Below are 21,457 nucleotides of genomic sequence, written 5' to 3' on the forward strand. Positions count from 1 at the left end.
GCTTCTGCAAGACCAGTTGCATGGTGCTCCAGGGCTGCTCAAATCTGACTGCTTCTCGAGCTCTATCACAGAGACCACCCTTCCCATACTTGATGCCTCCCTCATCCTCCTCACCACTCTGTCCTTTGCTCATGCTCACCTTGCTGTCCCTTTTGGTCCTTCTGTCAGCTGGTAACTGTCAAGAACATAGATAGGTGACCTGAGGGTCTCAGCCTGAATCCCTCTTCTTCATGACTCACTGTTGATGTTCTCCCCTACCCTATTTTAGAAGTCTGTGGTCCCCACCCTACTGCCTGTTACTCACTCCATTTCCTTCTAAGGCCCAGCTTCTGCTCCAAGATATAGTTCTCCAGGAAGTTCTCCCTATTTGTTCCTTATCTCAGGGGTCACTGGCCTTTGGACATCTCTTCCTTTTCTGGTCTGTTTCTGATTCTCTTTATGTCATGAGTCTCCCTATCCCCTAGCCCAGTTTAGTAACTTGTAAATTTTAGATACTAGTTTCATAAAGGCATTCATTTCTCAGCATCTGTTCCTTTGCCTGGGCTTGTTAGCATACATATTGTTTGAAAAAACTCCATCCATGTTGCACAGGTTGGGAATGACTTTCAGGAAAGGCATTCATTGCCCTTATTTTTTTTTTTCCGGACACCTATGCACAGCCACAATACCATCAGCTTTCACATGTGTGATTCCACTTGACTGACAATGGCAATGTGAACTGGGCATAACTATTATAGTTTATGGATGAGGAGGCTGAGCCACAGAGGAGCAGAAAGCAGCCCCAGGTCACGTGACTAGTACCTGACAGCAGATGCAGGACTGAAAAGCAAGCCTTCTTGCTTGACCTCGGCACTTCCACTGGATAGGTGGGGCATGTCCCAGACTTGGACTGCCCTCTGAAGCCCCTTCTATGCTAGCCTTCTTTATCTTCCACACTGGAGGTATCCTCCAACTTGATTCTCAGCTCTCCCACTCTCTAAAGCAGAGAAAGAAACCACTTCATGCATCAGCCTACACCATGGCACTTCCTTCCTCTCCCGGGTCTCTTCACTGGAGCTGACCCTGCCCTGCCTATGCAACTCAGACTTCCATTTGATGACTGGTTGTGTTCATATGAGTGCCTCCTGTAACATACAAATGTGTGCATGTATGTATACACCAGATCTAAGTCTTCACACTCCTCCTGGTTTCTTTTGTGTGTGTGGAATGTGCATACATGTCTATTCACATGTGTGGGGGCTAGAGGTTGATGTCAGGTGTATTTGTCAATTGCTCCCCACTTTTTTTTTTTACTGATCCAGGGTCTCTTGCTGAACCCAACGTTTACCGATTCAACTAGATGGTCAGCTTGCCCGGAGGATCTTTTGTGTCTACTTCTTGAAGCATTGAGATTACAGATGGGTTCTCATACCCATTAGGCTCTTTATGTGGGTGCTAAGGCTCCTAACTGCAGATCTCACACTTCCACAGAGCCATCTCCACTGCCTCTAGTTTCAAAGGCCTATCATCTTCATCTGTATAGTTTGCAGTTAAGCAGCACTGGCCGTGTATCACACAAATCTGTGTTTGTGTATTTGTATAGATGTACCTAGCACATGCCACCTTTGCTTAATAATATCCTGTATACAGGAGAGCGGATCCCCTCCTTCTCTGGGCTCCCACAGTTCATGCATTCTTCATCATATAATGGTTCTTCTGTTTGAATTTAACTTGAAAATTACCTAACCAATTTAAATCACTGGATCCTAGTATGCTTCAAATGCCTAATGCAGGAGCCCCCAAGTGACCGTGCACTATACAGCACATACTGATTTTCTTCTCTAATCCATCAAACATAAATTTGGCAGGCAGTGACCATTGCCAAAGAGTAGTGGTGAATATGAGATTGGACTAGAGTAGGCCCCAACCACGCTTGTGAATTACGCTAGGCTCATGCTCCCTGTAACACGTACCTGTGCATTGCATTGCGTAGCTCACCCCTAGGGCCTAGTTCAGAACTCCTGATAACCAGCTTCTGGGAGAAAAGAAGCTTGGAACATGATGCATGATAAAGAGGAACTAGCTGGAGGTTGAGCTGTTACAGCCCTGCTCAGATGTGACCCTGCTAGGAAGCACGAAGGAACAGTCCCTCTGGGGGTCATGCATCTGCTTGATCTCCATCTGGAAAGCACCCAGTCATCCCAGCACTTTGGAGTGTGTCAGAGGCAAAAGTATCAGGAAGTTAAGGGCAGTCTAAGTTACATAGGGGTGTTTGAGACCAGCCTGGGCTACTTAAGACTCTGTCTCAAAAACTATCACAAAACAAAGAAATGGCAACCTGGTCAGAAGCCCTAATCAATGTTAATTGAGTCATGCTAGAGGGCCAGAAAATAGGGAGAACTGATTGTGATAGCGATATTGGAATAAAATACTTCAAAGGCACACATCATGTACCAGGCCCAGTTCTAATTGCTTTGCCTGTAGATATTTTGAGTAGTAAGCGAACAGCTCTCCCAGAACAGGCTGTGTGGGAATATTTATGCCCTATTAACTTTACCAACAGCTTCATACAACTCAGTGCTTGTTCAATGAACTAGTGTACAAATTGCCCCAGGGCAGCAATAGTTGCTATGTGTAATTTCTATATGTGTTGCCTTTCACATTTAACTTTTAGCTTAAAACACGTTATCTAGTCATTATTAACCTTGTGTTGGATTTTTTTTAAGTGATGCTGGGGATTGAAGCAAGGACCTTGTAGATGGTAGGCAAGCACTCTACCACTGAACTATGTTCTCTTCTCTCTTTTTACCTCTTGACACAGGTTCTCAGTAATTTGCCCAGGTCGGCCGTGAACTCACTCTGTAAACCAGACAGCCCTGGAACTTACAATTCTCCTACCCCAGCCTCCTAAGTAGCTGGGACTGCAGGCCATGCTTTTCTTTATGCATGAATCATAACTATGTCACATTATTATAGTCCACTTAGGGAAAACAAATTTCAAGGGAAGGGAACAATTTAGACAAAAAATATCTATAGGCTTTTTGGAAGGTGAGATTGTTTAAAGGGCTCTTCCTACTCCTAGCCAAGGAGAAGATACATGCTATAATGCAGAATTATTTGGATTGAGCCAATGACATCCTAAAGGAAGGCCTAGAAACTGCAGTGTCCATTTGTTACAATAATGGCATCGAGGCTGAAAAGGTGGCAGAAACAAGGTCTTCTGTGATTTTCTCGGCCACGCCCTCTGCCATGCTGTAACCCCACTTGCCAGGGATGATTTTTTTCTCCCTGTCCCACCTGCCTTCAAGGCCTGACACTTGGTTTCCTGAGAAGTGGGGAACTCCATAAACCCAGCGGCCTGTGGAGCACACATAGCAAGGGCGGAGTTCTTTATGACCGATTCACTCTTAACTCTGTCAAGCACTTAAACTCCAGTTTTATTAGACCTACAGTCCTCAAGTTCTTCAGGACCCTCCATTATCTCCTAGTCCCCATTTTTATGTAAGCGTCACCTGGCAATGAGGTAACCTTTGACACAGTATCCACTGACTCCTTCCTAGGATGCCAAAGCTGACTCTGACTGAGGAGACCATGGCTTGCACCCCAATAGAAAGACCTGCTTCTAGTGAAGACCTCCCTGGGAGGTCTGAATCGATGGCCATAGGTAAGAGGTAACAGCCTGTCTGGCTGTTTTGTGGTTGTTGGTTTTTCCCCCCAATCATTTTTCCTAAGCAATAAATGTTGCTTTAATTGCATATAGAGTGGAAGAGGTGGCCATTACAAGGGCCTCATTACCCACAAGACTTTCTCAGTGACGGGGAACCTATTATCACAGGAATTAGAGATGGTAAGTCTTCTCACAAAGAAAAGGGCAAAACTTCCCACATACACTCGAGGCAATGTCTGGTAGCCTTTGTGCTATGTCCCTTAGTGAGCAACGGCAGAAACCGCCTTTAATCTCAGGAGAGGACTCTGGGTTCCTGGCTCATAGTGGACCCCTCCATCCCCATTCTTGCTTCTATACAGGTGCTTTGACACCCATATGGATAGATCAACTAATATTCTGGCTTCCAAGCCATCATCTCCTTACATACAACTACCCTACTGTGTGACTAAAACCCCCCAGACACCTGGAACACCATCAGACATACAGCATCCACCAAGGATATTAATTTAGCTTGGTGCCCCATTCTTGGGCTTAAGACTCCTAGTCACAGACCCCACACACACCAGTCCTTAATCTACCTCATCTACTAATCTTTCTCCACATCTGTGTAGGTTCCATTGTCTAGTCTCTTCTGTCAGTCTTTGTAAGCACTGTTTTAAGTCAGGCACCAGAACACAGTAGCTAAGATCTAGATTCATGCTCACTCCCCTTGATCCTGTGTTCTTATTCTAAACCCAAATGTCAAAAACCCAATCCTTGGAGTAAACCAATACTCATTTTCTTGGTTGCTGTACCCAGATTGCCATTCATACTGTTAGGTCTCCAGCCCTTCCCTGCCCTAATCATGAGCTCTATGCACTATTAGGATCTTCCACTGCTTGATGTCTCCTAAGTCCTGTCTGCACAGTGCATTCTCCCAGGCTTTCCAGCAGTCCAGGCCTCTCATCTCCTCAGGGACTGGAATGCATGGATCAGTGGTCAACTTTTCCCTCTCCACTGTAATATATTACACTCTTCCCCGAGAAAATGCTCTTTTGGGTCTAACCACTCACATTTCTCAAAAGGAGAGTCAGGCCTCTTTTTGAAACAGTGTCTTCTGAGACTACAATCCCCATGTTTCTACCCCACAGAAAGCCTACCTACTCTAGAGGAGAGAAATGCCTGACCTACTCCAGAGAGATGTGCTAATTCTCATTCTCAGGAATCCAATCACCGAGATGGAAACTTTGCCAATTGTTTTTAGGATGTGACAATCTACCCCCAAAAAGGCAATAAACTCAGAAATGGCAAATAGATTTAATATAGAGTGTCGACTTCAAATGATAGATAGTGGCTGCCTAGAGTGCTGCGTTGAGTAGATTTCTGAGAGCGCACCCTGGCTTGAGAAGAAGATGCTGCGATTATTAGCAATATCTGCAAACACAAGTAAAGGAAAATCAGTCAGTATCTAGCAAACAGGACACAGTCACAGAAGAGTCTTTCCACATGCTTCATGCTTATCTCCAACCCAGGACTCGGCTCCCCATCCCACCCCCATAAGCCCCAGCTACCTCACTGCCGCCAAGACAGATACCTGCATCTCACTTGTAGGAGAAACCACAGGCACCAGAGCTGCTGCTGGTACTGGCCCCAGCTCCACTAAGGCCAGCAAAGAGCCCAAATGTGAGAGTGGCAGTCAGGTTGGAGCTGGTACTGAAGCCACCACTGGCACCAGCACTGGCACTGGCACTGCCACCAGTACCAACACTGGCACCGGTACTGGCACCGGCACTGGCACCGGCACTGGCACCGGCACTGGCACTGGCACCACCACTTTCTTGGGCTTTGGCTTTAGTTTCAGCTCCTGCCTGGATCCGGGCCTTTGCCCAGGGCCCAATATCAGCTTCGTCCCAGTTGCAGGGCCCCGCGGCATTCTCAGAGCCGAGGCCAATGCCCATCTGGGCTCTAATCTCAGCCCTCGCCTTGGCTTCAGCAGCAGCCTCAGCTGCAGCCTTCAAATCTGCTTCCATCGCCTCTCGGTACTGAGCTGCCCATTCCTTGGGATCCTTCTTTTGCACCTGAAATGGAAATAATAACCTTCAGAAAGTTCACAATCAGAGAATTTAAAATCCACTGTTTGCAAGGCAGCATACTCTACACTGTATGTCATGTAACAATACAGTTAGTACTATAAGTAATCCTGCGCTGACCAGTCCATCCCTTCATTGACACTTAACTGGCTCTATGATTTGGCAACATTACCTGCCAACTACTCTGAGGCTGTTTTCCTATGTGCAATACAACAAAGCCATACCAGTTGTAAGGATTAAATGATCTAGATACAGTGTTTGTCACAGTGTTTGATATCTCAGAAGCTTTAAAATGTCCAGATATGAAGATCTGGACACTCTGAACATAGAATGCCCCATCCCAGGGCACTTCGTAACCTTCATATTCCAAGTACAAATGGCTCTCCAATTACCTTACAAGCAAACTTGAGAACTTTCATCTTGCTGGTTTCATAGTAAGAGCGCAGGCCCCAGAAGAACTCATACTCAGGAGGATTGCTATTGGGTACTCTAGCATAGTCCAAGTACCTATGAAAGAGAGATTCAAAGTCTATTTCTAGAGTCAAATGTGAACCACTCATGAATGGACTAGATAGGCTGTAGATGCACACATTCTCAAATAAATACTTCAGTCCTTCCCCAGTATTGAACCTTATCGTATTGGTTATGCCCTGAAACCACATGGAAGAACTGGAGAGAAACATGTAGGGCACTTGCTCAGAGGAGGACAAAGTGTTGTACTCCTTGTTACAATGGGCCCAGATTCCTGTTGGGTGTGTTGTAAACAGAGAAGCCATTCTTCAGGGTCCCTGCTCTGAGGACACCACACTGCAAGGATTTAGAAGGAGGACTAGCCAAGCTCTGGAAAGATCCACTATTTAAAAAAAAAAAAAGACTGGCCAGGCATGGTGACACATGCCTTTAATTCCAGCTCTCGGGAGGGTGAAGCAGGATGATCAGGAGTTAATGATCATCCTTAGCTACATAAGATTGAGGCCAGTCTGCTGGTGTACGTGAGGAGAGAGAGAGAGAGAGAGAGAGAGAGAGAGAGAGAGAGAGAGAGAGAGAGAGAGAGAGAGAGAGAGAGAGAGAGCTGTTCTTGATTGACTATTCCTTTCTTTATGGACTCCCCCTTTTGTGTCTTTGTGTGTGTGTGTGTGCTCATGCTCCTAAACACACTTGTTTCTCTATGTGAGAGCATGCAAATTCTTCTCGGACACCCAATGATACAAGGTAGACTCCTAATTACAAAGTTAACAGGTTAGGACTCCAAACCCAAACGAGTCTTTTTTAATCACCTGTGGGCCAGGCTCAAGCATCCCCTCTTAGGGATCATATCCCTCACCCATGAATGATACACAATTATGTAAATGAAATCAAATGCACAAGTCTAGAGTACCCAGCACTGTCCTGGGTTGCCTACGGGTACCACTTGATGCCATTTTAATGGAAATTAATTTTTACAAAGCACTACTTAGCAGAGTAAAAAAAGCCATGCTCTAAACACAACTTTTATTCTGAGCAAATGGCATTAATTCGTTAAGACTGTCTCCCTCGCAGAGCTGTTCTGAAGCCACATATGAAACAGAAATCTGGGACTGCTCTCAGAAATAACCTGCCAATAGCATACACACATGCACACATTCAGACCACACATGCAGAGAGACCTGCACAGAACATATCCATTATCAAAAGAGACAAAATACATGGAACACACCAGCAACAGACACAGGCACTTACTTCTGCTTCACAAACTCATCAGTAATGAGCTTCTTCACATCCCCAAAGAGTGAGTGATGTATCCTGAGAACACAGAAAGCTGAATAAACAAATAAATATAATCAAATCTGTCACACCTCCCAGATGCTGGCAGAGGCATTTCCACAAGAGAAAATAGATGTAGAGTACAGAGAAAGCTCTGTGGAAGCTCAAGAGACGGTGAGAAGGTGAGCAGAGATGAGAGACATTTCCCCATCCACACAGGTCAGACCCCTGGACCCTCTACCCAGCTTAGTATTCCCCACCCCCACCCCACGCTCCCCAGACCACCAGGTTGATGCAATCCTGGGACCGTCCTCGCTTGCCAAAAGACAACACGGACAGCAAGCGCTGAGAGAGCCCAATCATACCCAGGACGCAGCCCCAACTTGCGCAGCACCTCCCAGATGACAGCTGTAAGAGGAGGCAAGGAGAGAAAATGAGCATCTGGAATTCAGACAACAGTCACCTATTCAACTGCATGCCCAGCCACTCACCCTCACTGGACCGATTTCCATTCATGAAAATGATGCTAAGAAGCACCATGAGGAGGCCGAGCTTAGGTGAGTCCTTGGTCCTAAGAGGATAACAGGACAAAGAGAAAGTTTATGAAGTCATCATCTATCCAACACAGTTCATTAGGCCAGCCTCTCCTAGATGCCTCAGATACAGAGAATTCAGCCTACTCTGTGGTCCCAGCTATCTATGACCCAAGGCAAGGTGCTTTCACTCTTGAGTCGAGGTCTCCAGTAAAATGGGAAGCCACATACTGTCCCTAACCTGGGTTAGCAGGACATGGACGATTCCCTGTCAGCCACACAGGCGCTCAGTTAATGGGAGTCTTTTCTTTCTCTCCTAAAGCCCCCGGCCCCAAGAAGTTCTAGATGGAACCCCAGTGACACCCCTGCTCTCAAGCATCATGATCCACACCAGAAGTCCCTTTGAGAGCCACCCTTCCACAGCCAGGCCAGGCCCCCAGAAGAGACAAGTAACAACAGGCTGATTTCCTGGGAGCCTGTTAGAAAGCAAACGTGGCAGCAGGAATGGCCACTCCAGGCTCTGAAACCCTTCTGTCACAATCTGGTACCACTGTTGCTCACAGGGATCCAGTCATGTGTGGGAGCTGGGACATGGGCATTTAGACCATCTTTCCTGAGCTTCTCAGAGGAAGCAGAAGCCCCTGCCCACCCTAGCGCTTTCCCAGCTTACGTTCCCAGTATGCCTGCATCAGTGGGCTCTAGGGTACTGAGAAGAATATACAAGTGGTCACTCTTGTCGATTTCCTTCAGTTGAATTCCAAATACCTGTGGATGAGAATAGCTTATAAATTCATAAAACGCAGCTTCCCAGGCATCCCGTGGCTCCTTATAGCAGCTAAAGATTTTTTTTTGTGTGAGAGAAATTAATATAATATTGTATATAAAGCACATCATTAAGTACGTATTATACATGTAACAAACATAGGGTAGTCATCCATAGCATCTTTGTGATCAGTGGAAATTTAGGGAGACAGAGAGGTGTGCATCTGCATTACATGAGACGGTGTATCCAGCAACAGACAGAAGCCGGGACTGAGCTACATAGCTTTAGTACTAGCTGTGTTTCCACCGCTGACTTGCTGAGTGACCAGTGGCTGCCCCTCCCTAGGCCACTGTGTGCTCATCAGCACAGTAATGGGAATGTATTAGGTCTCTGTGCTTCCCCCCAGGAGGGCGATCATATACCTTTCTTCTGTTTAAGGTTTCCCCAGTGCACCCATCCCCCAGGGCTGCCCCTTCACCTTCTCCAAGGAGTAGCCTGCTCGTTCAATGATTTCAGGGTATACATCAGTATATTCTTTTATGATGTCCTTCAGCATATCTGCAAAAGGAGAGTGTTGTAAACATCTGTGCTGTAGAGATACCAGGGGACGCTCGTGCCCAACCTACAGACCCTTTCTTGTCCATGCCATGGGTGGTGTAGTCAGGTTTGGGGCTTATCAATGCCGGTACTGGGAGAACTTTGGGAGAAGAGACAGGGACAGGAGAGGGATGGATGTCCCCAGCGCAGTGGAGAGAAGGCACAGCTCAAGAGAGGGAAAGTGTTTGTAGGACCGTACCTGAGCGCCTGATGGGAATCTTTGTCTGATCTTTAGCCAACAGGTACTTCACCAAGTCATTTGCCTAGGGGAGAAGGAAATGGTGAAAGACTAAAAAAATCTGCAGAAAACTTCGAAGCACAACAGAGAAGAAGTCGGACAAGGCAATGGGAAAGGTGGGATGCAGAGGATGGAGTTCATACCCTTCCTTGTAAAAGGGCCACATCTCTAGGTGGGGGTGCCTCAGGTTCTTGGGATGACTGCAGCTTGGCAGCTCTTCTTCGGGCCTTGCCTCTCCGAGCTCTAGGTGACCTCAGAGAAAGCAAAGCTCTCCGAGCCCAAGCAGCCAACCGAGTCCTTGATGCCCTGCGGGCCCAAAAGGCTATGGGTCCCCTTGAAGCTCTGCGGGCCATGGAGGCCATTAGGGCCTTTGAGACCCTCCGACCGCCTGTGGTTTCCGAAGCCTGACTCTGATCACTGTTGCCATCCTCTTCCCCGTCCAGGTGTTTCACCTGCATCAACAGAGGAGGGTGAACACCAGCAAGTGAAGCAGGTAGTTCTTTCTCCTAACTCAGGCTCTTCTGGGATGTATCCCCTAAGCCTGCCCTTGTAGTAATAGTCTGCCTCACTGGACACTAGCCATCCTGAGTCATGGGCTTATCACTGAGTACCAGTTGGGAATTTCCTCCTTGAGTGGATCAGGAACAACTCAAAAATAAGGCGCGAGGCTTTTCTTCTTCCTATGTCCACCACTGACTCTGCTTATACCACCCTGGACTAGTCCTGTCTCTGGACATCAGTTTCTTTCTCTAGAGAATGAAACCATAGGAGGTACGTTCAGATATGAGACTACACATGTGCATATGCCCAACTCAAGGCCTAAAGTGGACAGCTACTGTGTAAATAGAAACTGATCACAGTCAGATTGCAGCTATGTGTATTCCCATCTCAGCTCCCCACCAGCCTCTGAGCTCTGTGGACATAAGAACTACAATACATTCCCCTTAGTGTTCCCTGTGTCTTTCATGAGGAGCGGAATCCTTTTAATGCTTGCAGAACAAATGAACCAAATGGACACGATGACTGTGGAGAAGCAAGGGCGGTTAAGGCAGAGGCCTTACCTTTTGGGTATTCTTGGCTTTGACCTTGGGCCGAGTATCCTGATTCTCCTGGACCTTGGCAGCTGCACCCTCAGGCTCTGGTTCATCTGCTCCAGACTGAGAGGCAGCAGCCTCAGTCTCAGGGGCCTTTGTATTGACCTTCGGATCAGGAACAGAGCTGACCTTTTTGGTCTGGGCTGCAGGCACTGTCACGGCCTGCAGGTCAGCCTTCTGCGTTTTGGTGTCAACTGCTGGGCTCTTGGTTTCAGCTGCTAGAACCTGGGTGTCAGTCGGCTGTGTGGTAGGTGAGGCCTTGGTGTCAGCTGCCTCAGGATCCTCTGGAGCCTTTGAGACCTCTGGAGCCTTCGGGTTTCCAGAGGCTTTGGGGACCTTTGCAGCCTCTGAGACCTCTGGTGCCTTTTCAGCCTTTGGTGTCTCTGAGACCTCCAACTTCTGGGTCACGGTCAACAGGTCCTGCATGGTGGAACCGCTGTCCTTTTCTGAAGCTTTGCCCTGCAAGGGGAAACAGGGAACTTCACTGACCTTCTCCCCAGCCTCAACTATGCAGATGATCCCCCAAAATTCCGAGGCAACACTTCTCTGACCTGTAAAGACTCCTACCTGCAGTGTGCTCTGACCATCTCATCCTAAAAAGGCCTCCCATTCCCTTTAGTAAAAAGTAATGACAGAACAAGGGCCCGCCCACCCTCTCTCCCTTCCTCCTGGCCTCCTGGCCTCCCATCCACTGGGGAGAGGGGATGCACCCTGGCAAAGAAGTGGGTGGAGAATGACAAGGATGGAAGCTCCAAGGATTTGGAATAGCAGAATGGGCTGGAAAGGCAAAGCATAAAGAGAGAGGGGCCCCAAATCGGTCTTACCTGAAAGCTAGCTGGACCTGCACCACTCTCGCTTGTTTCAGACATGTCTCAAGTTCAAAGCTGAGTCTGAAGAGAAGGCCTGGGTCAAGTGGAGAGCCTGCTGAACGTCCGTATCCCTCGTTCTGCCTAGAAGCTGATCCTCACCTTCTCCAGGGCCCCAATGCCCAGCCCCTCCCCGAGCCCCAACCAGTAGGTTCTCAGATACAGAAATTCTGTCTCTAGGTCTCAGTTCTCTGCAGCCGCACCCTCCCCTCCTCCAGGAAGATGTGCCAGCGCGGCAGCTCTGAGGACCCCGCCCCCTTTTCCCAGCGCACCCCCCCCAGCCGCAGGCCTGGAATGCGCATGCGCGTCTGCTGCAGCGCCCTTTCAACCCCGCCTGCTTTCCCAGTACAAACCCGTTCTTTGAAGTTCACCGTGCACATGCGCATTCAGCAGCTGGCCCTGTCTCCGTGCTAGCCCTTCTCAACACGCCCCTTTCTCGCTATACATAAAGCGCATGCGCAGTGGCCACGGTCTCAGTCCAGCACCCAGCCCCTTCACACGCCCCTTTCTAAGTCCGCAATGCTGTTCGGCCCCGCCCCCTCCTCAACTAGCCTTCCTTCCAAATTGTCGCAGTGTCTGGTGGTCCTAGCCCCTCCCCTACTCACATCCACCCTATCAATTTCACAGAGCCTCCAGGTCCCGCCCTTTATCCTAACACGCCCCCCTCCAAACGGTAAAACCCAAATTGGGTTTGGCTCCTTCCCTGTAACACCCCCTCCTCAACTCAGGACTAAACTATTGATTCCATCTTGGGCCCAGCTAAACGGGGTCCAGTCCCCTCCCTTCCTAACTGGATGGATTCGGTAAGATTTGGCTCTTGAGGCAGGTTTTCTCCAGATCCCAGAGGGTGGGGCCGACCCCTAGCAGGCTCTCATCCAAAGCTGGGGCCCATGGCTCACCTCGTCCTCCTACAATTCCCGAGTGTGTCCACTCTCTCCAAGCCCCTCCGAAACTCAGATACTGCCCTCCCCACTAAAGGCCGGAAGTGGTCCCGCCCCTTTCCGCCTCCCTAGGGGGCCTCCGTTCCAGCCCGTCTGCCCTTCCCCCCCTCATCACTCCTTATCCTCCCCCCCACCTCCTTATTCCCTCTGCCTGACTCCGGACTCCCTATTTCCCATCGCATTTCCTATTTACTCTACAAAATCTCTTCCCATTCCTTACATCCTCCTCTGTATTACCTATGCACACACACCCCAATGTTCCTTAACCCTTCTCTGCAAACCCCTATTCTCCTCTCTGGATCTCGTCTTCCCCTTCACATTCCCCCGTATTCCTCGTTCTCCTCCCAACATGCACAGTTTCCCCCTTTTCTCTCCTCCACCTCCACCAGTCTCTGCTGTCCAGTCCATATACAGCCTACTACTTTCTTGGTCGTTCTCTTTCCCACACCACATTAAATGCAGCACCTCTTCTCCAGCTACAGTAGTGAAATAAGAATTGTCCACCTGCCCAGCTGTAGATTTCAGGAGGTTAGAACCAGTGTCTGGTCGCCAGGAAAGCCCAATCTTGTCCTCTCACCTTGTCCTCTAGCGAGTCTGGGATGCGTGTGCCTGCTCTCAGTCCCTCTTGAAGTCTCAGCCTCCTGGACTAGTGCTGCAGACAGCCCAGCCCAGCCCAGCCCAGCCCCTTTCCGCAGCCCCCTACCCCCGCCCCCCTTCCTCGGGGGTGGGGCAATGGGGCCCTGCTCAATGCTGTCTGACGCCAAAGCCCATGTTTATGCCACTGTACCAGGCTCGGTCTGAAGCCCTTCCAAGCCAAACTGCCCCACGAAAACGATTCATTCATTGAATTTATTTATTTTATATCGTTATTTTTTCTTACTACAAAGGTAATGTGTTGTGTGAAAATCAGAAAAATGCAGAAATATGTAACAGATAATGAAAGGCTACCTTTAATCTCATTCCCCAGAAATAGTCATGATTAGCATTTTGATAGACATTTTTTTCTATTCATAGTCTGATTATTTGTGCTTTCTCTCCACACAGGCTACATACTATACCTACTGTTCTTATAACTGCTTTTTTCAGTTATATATTCAAACTTCTCTTCCTTAGTGCGTATTTTTCTTAGTAGCGCATGTTTTCATGTATAAATGTCCTATAATTTATTTGCTTGGTTCAGCTTGCATGTACTTTTGGATTGTTTCCCCCTTTTCCGCACTATTACAAACAATGCTACAAGGAACATCCTGGTGTCTATATTGGACTCTTTCGTTGCTTTATAATGTTTTGCTGACTCAAATCGTTAAAAAAAAAAGACTTCCATTTTCAGCATAAGTTAATTGTACAAAGTAATGAGTTTTATTATGGCATTTACATACTCGCCCTCATTAAGGTTTCTCACTAATTTGAGAGTGCACTACTGTTACCTAATAAATTCACATAAAGAATTGGGTCTCTTCAAGAGAACAAGATAAAATATAAAAACAAAGAGAAGTAGACAAAACCATTATTAGCAATAGAGCATATGAATGCAGACCCAGAAAAGTTTATTAGAAACTATAATGTACTACATGAGAGTTATAGATATAAAATTCAAGATCTTTCTTATTCACAAATGGTCGCTAGTCTGCTTCATGAGGTCACCTTTCCCTTTACTAAAGAAAGGAAGTATGACGAATCCCTGTGCTCTACAGACATTTGACTCACATACATTTCACACATCATCAAGGCAGGTTTCCGTACTCCTGTTTCACCTTGTGCAAACGGTTACTTCCCCAAAGTTTGTAATGTCACACTGCCACTTTCTTACCTCCTAGGCTGTCTCTGCTGTTCACGTTAGACTAGTCTCTCACTTTTCTTCCGATTTTGGCACCCCAAATTCCTCTCCCTTCCAAGTTATGACAAATCTTCAATATCAAGATAATAAAGTACCCAAACCTGAGTGTACTGAAGGTCTGTTAAAGAGCCCTACAGCAGAAGACAGCATGGATGTTGTAGGTGTGTGTTTTAGTGAGAAGGTCTTAGGTGTTGTGTGGAGATTAAGTGTCTTCTTGGAAATAGAGAGCATAGCTATGACCTTGGTGGCCGTCCAAGTGAGCAGTGCTTGTGGTTTGTCCTAGAGTGTTAGCAGGAGAGATAGTAAGGAGATGGGTGGGGGTGGGGTGGGGTGCACATTAGGACTTGAGTAATTGGATTTTGTAGGGATGGATTGGAAGGAGGAACATATTCAAATCTTGGATCTTTATTTGATAGAGAGTGTGGATGGTGACCCTTTCACTGAGACACGGAAGAATGGATTTAAGAGGAAATGAATGTTGATTTTGAGGCACCTGTGGTACATCCAAGTGGAAATGCTGTATTGGCAATTGAATAAGCACATCGGAAACTCAAGAAAAAGGCCTAAGTAAGGGCTGTCAGTCTAGAAACTGTCATTATATAAATGAGTCTTTAATTCACAGGAAAGTACACCCAGGAGGAAGTAATTCATCAGGTTGGAAGATATTGGACCTAGAAATGAGCCCTAGAGACCAGAAACATGTATGGATGGTATGGATGAAATAAAAGAAAAGAAGCTGTAAGGAGAGACCAAAGACAAGACAGGATTTGAAAAGAATTTTTAAGTAGTTCTCAACCTGTGGGTCGAGAGGGTTGAACGATCCTTTCACAGGGATTGCATATCAGATGTCCTGCATATCAGATATTTATATTATGATTCATAACAGTAGCAAAATTAGTTATGAAGTAGCAATGAAAATAATTTTATGGTTGGGAGAGTCACAACATGAGGAACTGTATTAAAGGGTCGCAGCATTAGGAAGGTTGAGAACCAGTTCTACAAGATAGAGAGAGGTTGGGCTGGGGATCCAGTTTAAGTGTTAGAGCACACATCTAGCATGTATGATCCCTGGGTTTGAGCTCTTGTCACTGGTTTAAAAAATGCACATAGTGCTGATTTTTTTATAGCTGGGCATACAATGATAATTCCAGCATTTAGGGGCCAAAGACAGCAGGATTAACTAACCTGGGATACATAGGGGAGGAGAGCAGAGGGGGAGAAGAAAGAGAAGGAGGGGGAGGAATAAATGCATTTATGATGTTAAATATTGCTGAAGTCTAGAAAAGCCAAGCACAGAAAAAAGTTTGGGCATGTTTGCAGGTAAATCTCTGGTGAGCTTGGAAGGAATATCTTCAGTGCAGACATTTGCAGAGTCCATTGCTAATTACTTAACCTGATATCCACTCTCTTCGTTTTCTCTAGTCATAGAACATCTCATTTTTAGGATACATAAGCTCTGCCCTGGATAAAGGCCGAGAAGACTACAGTTATCCTTTAGGACACCATCACAGTAAATGAAAAGAACCTGATTCCTGACAACTTGGTGGAATGGACTGCCTACCTCTGGCTTTCTTTTAATGAGATGAATAAGTGTATGTCTCGGTTAGCCGTTGTTATTTCGGAGTCTCTGCCATGCAGCAGTTTCCTGGTGGTTCTCAATATCATACGTTGTATTCGTGACAGTGAGTAGATTCTCAAGAAACACCCGAGTTGGCCATCTATCCCTATTTGCCAGCCTTTTTTTTTTTTTTTTTTTTTTTTTTTTTTTTGCTGTTTTTTTTCTTTTGAAAAGTATATGTAGTTGCCTATATTCCGGTCAAACAGAGCACTTCACTATCAGCTGGCACTTCCTCGTGCCTGGAAACCTCTTCTCCTGCAACTGCTTCCCTTGTTCTCTGTCTACCCTCTCTTACAGTTTCCAACATTTAGAGTCCCACATTGTTTCACTCGTGGTCTCAGGAGGAACAGAATTAGAACCTTGAATATTATCGAATTCAGTGAAGGAAGCTAAATCTCAGTCCAAGTTCATCAGAAAGGTAATGCCCTTCCGCACTTTTACTGCCTTCCTAGCACAATGTCATAAATATCCTTATCTTAGGACCTGGAGACCAGAGAAGGGGCGGCAACCTTATGTGAAAAGAAAAGAAAAAAACAATTAGCTCAGAGTCTTTGCCCTTTGACTAGAGAAATTTCCTTCCATTTTCTTCTTATGTACTGTAGAATCTTTTGATCATCATTAATCTACAAAATCTGAAGAGCCTCAGTCACTATGCCCAAGGCCTGTTTCCGATAACCATAAACCATCAGAAAAATACCTGAGATTATGGTCACCAGGCACATGTGCTTGCCTAGAACATGATGACCTGAGTTTGGTCCCAGGGTCCCACGTGGTGGAGAGAATGGACTCCAGAAAGTTGTCTTCTGACTTCTACATATGCACCATGTTGCCTGCGTGCGCGCGCGCGCACACACACACACACACACACACACATACACACACACACCACTCACATACATACACACATACCACAACACACACATACACACTCACTCTCACACACACCACAACACACACACACACACACACACACACACACACACACACACACACACACACACACACAATGTGTAATAAAAGTGTTTTAAAAGAAAAGAGATTACATAGGTCCCACATACCAACTTGGGGGAAACATGAAAAGCTGAGTTTCTGTTAGACATTGCAATTAAGGAAATATAGAAGCCTGACTAAATGTTGCTTAGCGTAGAAGAGCTGGATGAAACTGTCTTACGTAGGAACACTGAGATTCGAGCCCCTGAAGCTGAAAGACAGAGTGCAGGAGACCCTACCACCCACCAATCCTGCCTAGCAAACTTCTCTTCCCCTGGACTACAGAGAACCAATGCTGAGGATTTTGAAAAAGTCAGAGACAATGATGGAAAAGAGTGGCAAACATTCCTTCCAGGGCTACTTGTCATTCCTTTTGACACCTGAGTTGCACAGCACAGCAAATTATGAATTGGCGATCAGACTTTCTCATTCTTCAAACCCCACAGCCTTTCTCAGTACCGGGAAAAGCCCTGTGCGCCATGCTTGGTGGGCCTCTTCTACCCTTATTGGCAGCTTCCTCCTTTCCACTTCAACGTCTCTCCCTCTCCCTCTCCCTCTCTCTCTTCCCCACCTCCTGATAAGGTTTCACTATGTAGCTCTGGCTTTCCTGGAACTCACTAAGTAGACCAGGCTGGTCTTGAACTCACAGACACCTCTGCCTGTATCTACTGGAGTGCTGGGATTAAAGGTGGCACCACACCGGCTGTTTTCTCATTTGATCTACTGGTAGAACCCTGTTGTAAGGCAATTTAACTCACTCTGTGTTGCTCCAGACTCTGAGGGCTATCTGTTCAAAAGGGGAGACAGAAAGAGAGGGACAGGGAGGGAGAGAGACTACCTTTTGTTAAAGAAAAGGCAGGTTCCCCATATATATGAAATCCTGATACCTACTTCTGGACTAATATGACTTCTCCCACTTTCTTTGTACAAAGAAGCCTCCTGAAAACAAACCTGTGAGAAAGAATTGGGCCACTGAAAAGAAAATGGGGACCAACTGTCTACCAGGCACCTTTGTGCTGAAAGCTTGAGACTCCGTGGACTGATTTGAATTGGTGGAATCTTTCAGAGATGGGGCCAGGGAAGAGCGACGAGGTCCCTGGGCTAATCTTTGTTGAGAGAGATTGATGTCATTCTCTTGGGACTCAGGTGAGTTTCTATAGTTGTGAATTGTTAGTAAAAGACTCACACCTCACCATTGGACCTCTCCTTGTTTGTGCCTCCACCATGATGCTATTAGTCTTGCTGAAATTCAGGCAAGGCTGCAGGAGATGGGACCAACTAATCTTGGACTTTGAACATGCAGCCTCAGGCACTTTGCTATAGCAATAGAAAACAAAATAAAACACCAGCACCCTTCCTAAGTATGTTAAGGACGTGACAGTATGATTTTCATCTGTGGAGGCAAGTCTAACTGGATATTCCCATTTAGAAAGGGTCAAGACATATACATTTTGAGCCAGGTTTGCTGGTGGAAACCAGTTATGACCATGCTTGGGAGGCAGAGGCAGGATGATTGCCACACATTCCAGGTCAGCCTGGTTTACATAGTGAGTTCCAGGCCAGCCAAGACCTACAGTGTAAGACCCTGATTCATGGGAGAAAGCATTTTATTTTGTTTGTGAGGTCAGCATAATGTTTTTAATATTTTTTATTAAATTCTGAAGTGTACGTGATAACAAACAACTCAAACAAAAGAATATTATAAAAATGGTCCCATGCGCCCGGCGGTGGTGGCGCACGCCTTTAATCCCAGCACTCGGGAGGCAGAGCCAGGCGGATCTCTGTGAGTTCGAGGCCAGCCTGGGGTACAGAGTGAGTTCCAGGAAAGGCGCAAAGCTACACAGAGAAACCCAGTCTCGGGGGGGGGGGGGGGGGGGGAGAAAAAAATGGTCCCATGCCTCAAACCTCCACATCTCCATCCTATACTTCTGAAGCCACCTTTTGAAATGTTTTTCAGTTTTCATGCAAGTAGATATTGCATTGCTACCCATATTTCCCCCTTCCCCTTTTCTTTTTCTTTTTTGGTTTTTCGAGACAGGGTTTCTCTGTGTAGCTTTGCGCCTTTCCTGGAACTCGCTTTGGAGACCAGGCTGGCCTCGAACTCACAGAGATCCGCCTGCCTCTGCCTCCCGAGTGCTGGGATTAAAGGCGTGCGCGGACGACCCGGCTTCCCCCTTTTCTCATCCCTCTTCCCCTTAGCTCTCTTCGTTCTCCCAGGCACTCTGACTTATGCTTTCGTCGACATGACTGTATGTATCTATATATAGTCTAAGAACCACAAAGAAGAGAAAACATGTATGTCTTTCTGAGACAAGCTTAAATTGACTAATAAAATGATCATCTCCAGTTGGATCTGTTTTCCTAGAAACAAAGTAACTTTGTTCTGGAAGCCACTTTTCCATCCACCATTGGGTCTCTACAGCTCTTGATAATGCTACTTCTTAGTTCATAAAATTGAGACAATATCCCATTAAATAACTCCCCAAGATGGCAGTGAAGATGCTCTTCATGGCCAGAGCATCCCTGCTTTTCTCTCTGCTCCCCTGCAAAGGCTAGCATCAATACTTTTTTGTTATTGCTTAATTTGTAGCCTGAAAAGATATGTAGGCCTCTATTTAATATTTTGTCAATTCTTTTACAAGGATTTCAACTGCTTGCGTTTTATTTTAAATTTTTTTTATTTTTTGAGATTATTATTACATCCTTCCCCCTTTCCTCCCTCCAATCCCTCACATGTACCCCTCCCTCATTTTCCTATCAAATGCATTGCCTCTTTTTAAAAATTGGGATTACAGTTTTTCTATAAATGTATATGTGTGTTTCATATATATCCCTAAATATATAACTATAACCTGCTGAGTCGTATTTCTGTGTTTTCAGAGATGACCATTGGTATGGAATAATCAGTGTGTTCTTCCCTGGTCAGGACTATTTCCCCCACTCTCAGCATTCCTTAATTGCCTGTACTTCTTTGACTAGGGTTAAAGTCTCATGACCTTTCCACCTTCTGTGTTAGTATGCCTATTGGGATCTTCCTTGTTCAGATCATGTTTAGGCAGCCATGTTGTTGAGAGACTTTATGGGTCTAGCTTCTCTGACATTTCTAGGAGACAAAATCTCACAGGGAACTTCCTGTTTCTCTGGTTCCTACAATCTTTCTGTTCCCTCTTCTGCAATGAGCCTTGAGCCTTAGGTGGAGCAGATGAGTTGTAGGTGTGTCAGTTGGGACTGCACATCTCTGCAGTTGGATTGGTGTGATTTTCTGTAATGTTCTTTCTCTCTGTTGCAAGGTTTCCTTGAGGAGGGTGAGAACTATGCTCATCTGCAAGTACAAGTACAAGAACGTACAATGGCAGCATCAAAGGGAGGGAGGCCACCAGTAGTACTTACTGCACAGCCATGATGGCCATGGACACAACAACAGCTGCCATGGCACTGTAACCATGGGGGTGCAATAGGAGCTGAATGCTGTTGGCAGTAACCAACATCTCTCTGGGGAAATCATGCCTGGTACTGGAAACCTAGCCAACTACCAGGGCCTAGTGAAGTCATGGATCTTGGAGGAGAACCTACAACTACCACTTTACAAAGCCAGCATTATTCCTAACTGCCTGCTTTGAAAAACAAAGATATTAGCCGCACATTGCCCGTCAATGTCCTACATTATCTCTGTGATCTTTCCTTTGACGTTATACATATTATTGACATTTATGTTCTGTTCTGCAGTATTAACGAGATCTTCCTCTCTTTGTCTTTCCAGGGTAGCTCTTAAACCTAAAAACCAATAAACAGTATTTACATTGTCTTGACTATGTAAATATTTTTTCCAAAATCCAGTTAAGTAGTGAGCCAAGAATACACTTCCTCCTTTGCAAGTCCAATGTCATAAACCTTGAGCCTCTTAAAGGACATTTTTTCTAGCATCAAGATCTGTCTTATACTCCATTAGTTGTTATTTTGTTTTATATTTGAACCACTACTTTCTTGCATATATGTAGACTTTGTAACAGGTTTTATTCTTCCATAAATGATATGCCTTTATTATGTCAACCCATTGAACAAATACTTATTGAGTGTCTGCTAGGTACTGGATGCTGTTCTGGGAGCTGAAGACATAACAGTGGAGAAGATGGAGAGCAATGCCTGTTCCTCGTGGAGCTGATTCTAGTAAGGGGAAGAGAGGAAACAATCGGCTCAAGAAATAAGATCTGTAACAACTTAATAAAGTGCTATGGAGAAAACAAAATCCAGGGGTAATGGTGCACTCCTTAATCCCAGCGTTCAGAAGCCTAGGGAAGTTGAGACCAGTCTGAGTTACATAGCGAAGCTCTGTCACATAGAAACAAGGTGCAAGGGGACAGAGAGGAACTAAAAAAAAAAACAGGGTGAAAGAGAGAGAGAATAGCAGTGAAGAAAGGAGTTTATTTCAGTTTTAAATAGGTTGCTCAAGAAGTAACTCAATGAAATGGCAGGATGTGAACAAATGCTTGCATGAGGTGAGAGAGCTAAGTGGACATCTGGG

At 46.0% G+C, this 21,457-nt stretch overlaps 1 protein-coding gene, 1 long non-coding RNA gene and 1 other non-coding gene across 9 annotated transcripts; 1 reads left to right on the plus strand and 2 right to left on the minus strand.

Moving 5' to 3' along the window:
* Window positions 1-4,923: 4,923 nt before the first annotated feature.
* On the minus strand, window positions 4,924-13,165 carry Maged2 (MAGE family member D2). Of its 6 annotated transcripts, none has more exons than XM_052757353.1 (13): window positions 13,068-13,165; window positions 11,508-11,573; window positions 10,651-11,142; window positions 9,733-10,041; window positions 9,551-9,614; window positions 9,233-9,312; window positions 8,662-8,756; window positions 7,950-8,029; window positions 7,824-7,866; window positions 7,435-7,497; window positions 6,108-6,222; window positions 5,220-5,703; window positions 4,924-5,059 (listed from the first exon to the last, which is right to left on the minus strand). In XM_052757353.1, exons 2-12 carry the CDS (start codon window positions 11,550-11,552, stop codon window positions 5,227-5,229), a joined length of 1,863 nt encoding a protein of 620 aa, XP_052613313.1. In that variant the 5' UTR covers window positions 11,553-11,573; window positions 13,068-13,165; the 3' UTR covers window positions 4,924-5,059; window positions 5,220-5,226. The 6 variants fall into 6 exon arrangements, with proteins under 6 accessions (XP_052613313.1, XP_052613146.1, XP_052613472.1 ...); XM_052757186.1 differs by having other exon boundaries at window positions 11,508-11,586; window positions 13,068-13,086; XM_052757512.1 differs by lacking the exon at window positions 13,068-13,165 and adding an exon at window positions 12,995-13,013.
* Window positions 6,395-6,521, minus strand: LOC128118245 (small nucleolar RNA SNORA11). The gene has a single exon (XR_008221068.1). It is a non-coding gene; the product is annotated as a small nucleolar RNA SNORA11 (small nucleolar RNA).
* On the plus strand, window positions 12,050-21,146 carry LOC128122225 (uncharacterized). 2 transcript variants are annotated; one of them, XR_008222365.1, is made up of 6 exons: window positions 12,050-12,352; window positions 14,744-14,894; window positions 15,750-16,009; window positions 16,243-16,363; window positions 17,868-18,081; window positions 21,020-21,146. It is a non-coding gene; the product is annotated as an uncharacterized LOC128122225 (long non-coding RNA). The 2 variants fall into 2 exon arrangements; XR_008222379.1 differs by lacking the exon at window positions 16,243-16,363.
* Window positions 21,147-21,457: the final 311 nt, after the last annotated feature.

Source organism: Peromyscus californicus, unplaced genomic scaffold, assembly GCF_007827085.1.
Source record: "Peromyscus californicus insignis strain IS unplaced genomic scaffold, ASM782708v3 Scaffold_10__1_contigs__length_136768540, whole genome shotgun sequence".
NCBI classification, from domain to species: Eukaryota; Metazoa; Chordata; class Mammalia; order Rodentia; family Cricetidae; genus Peromyscus; species Peromyscus californicus.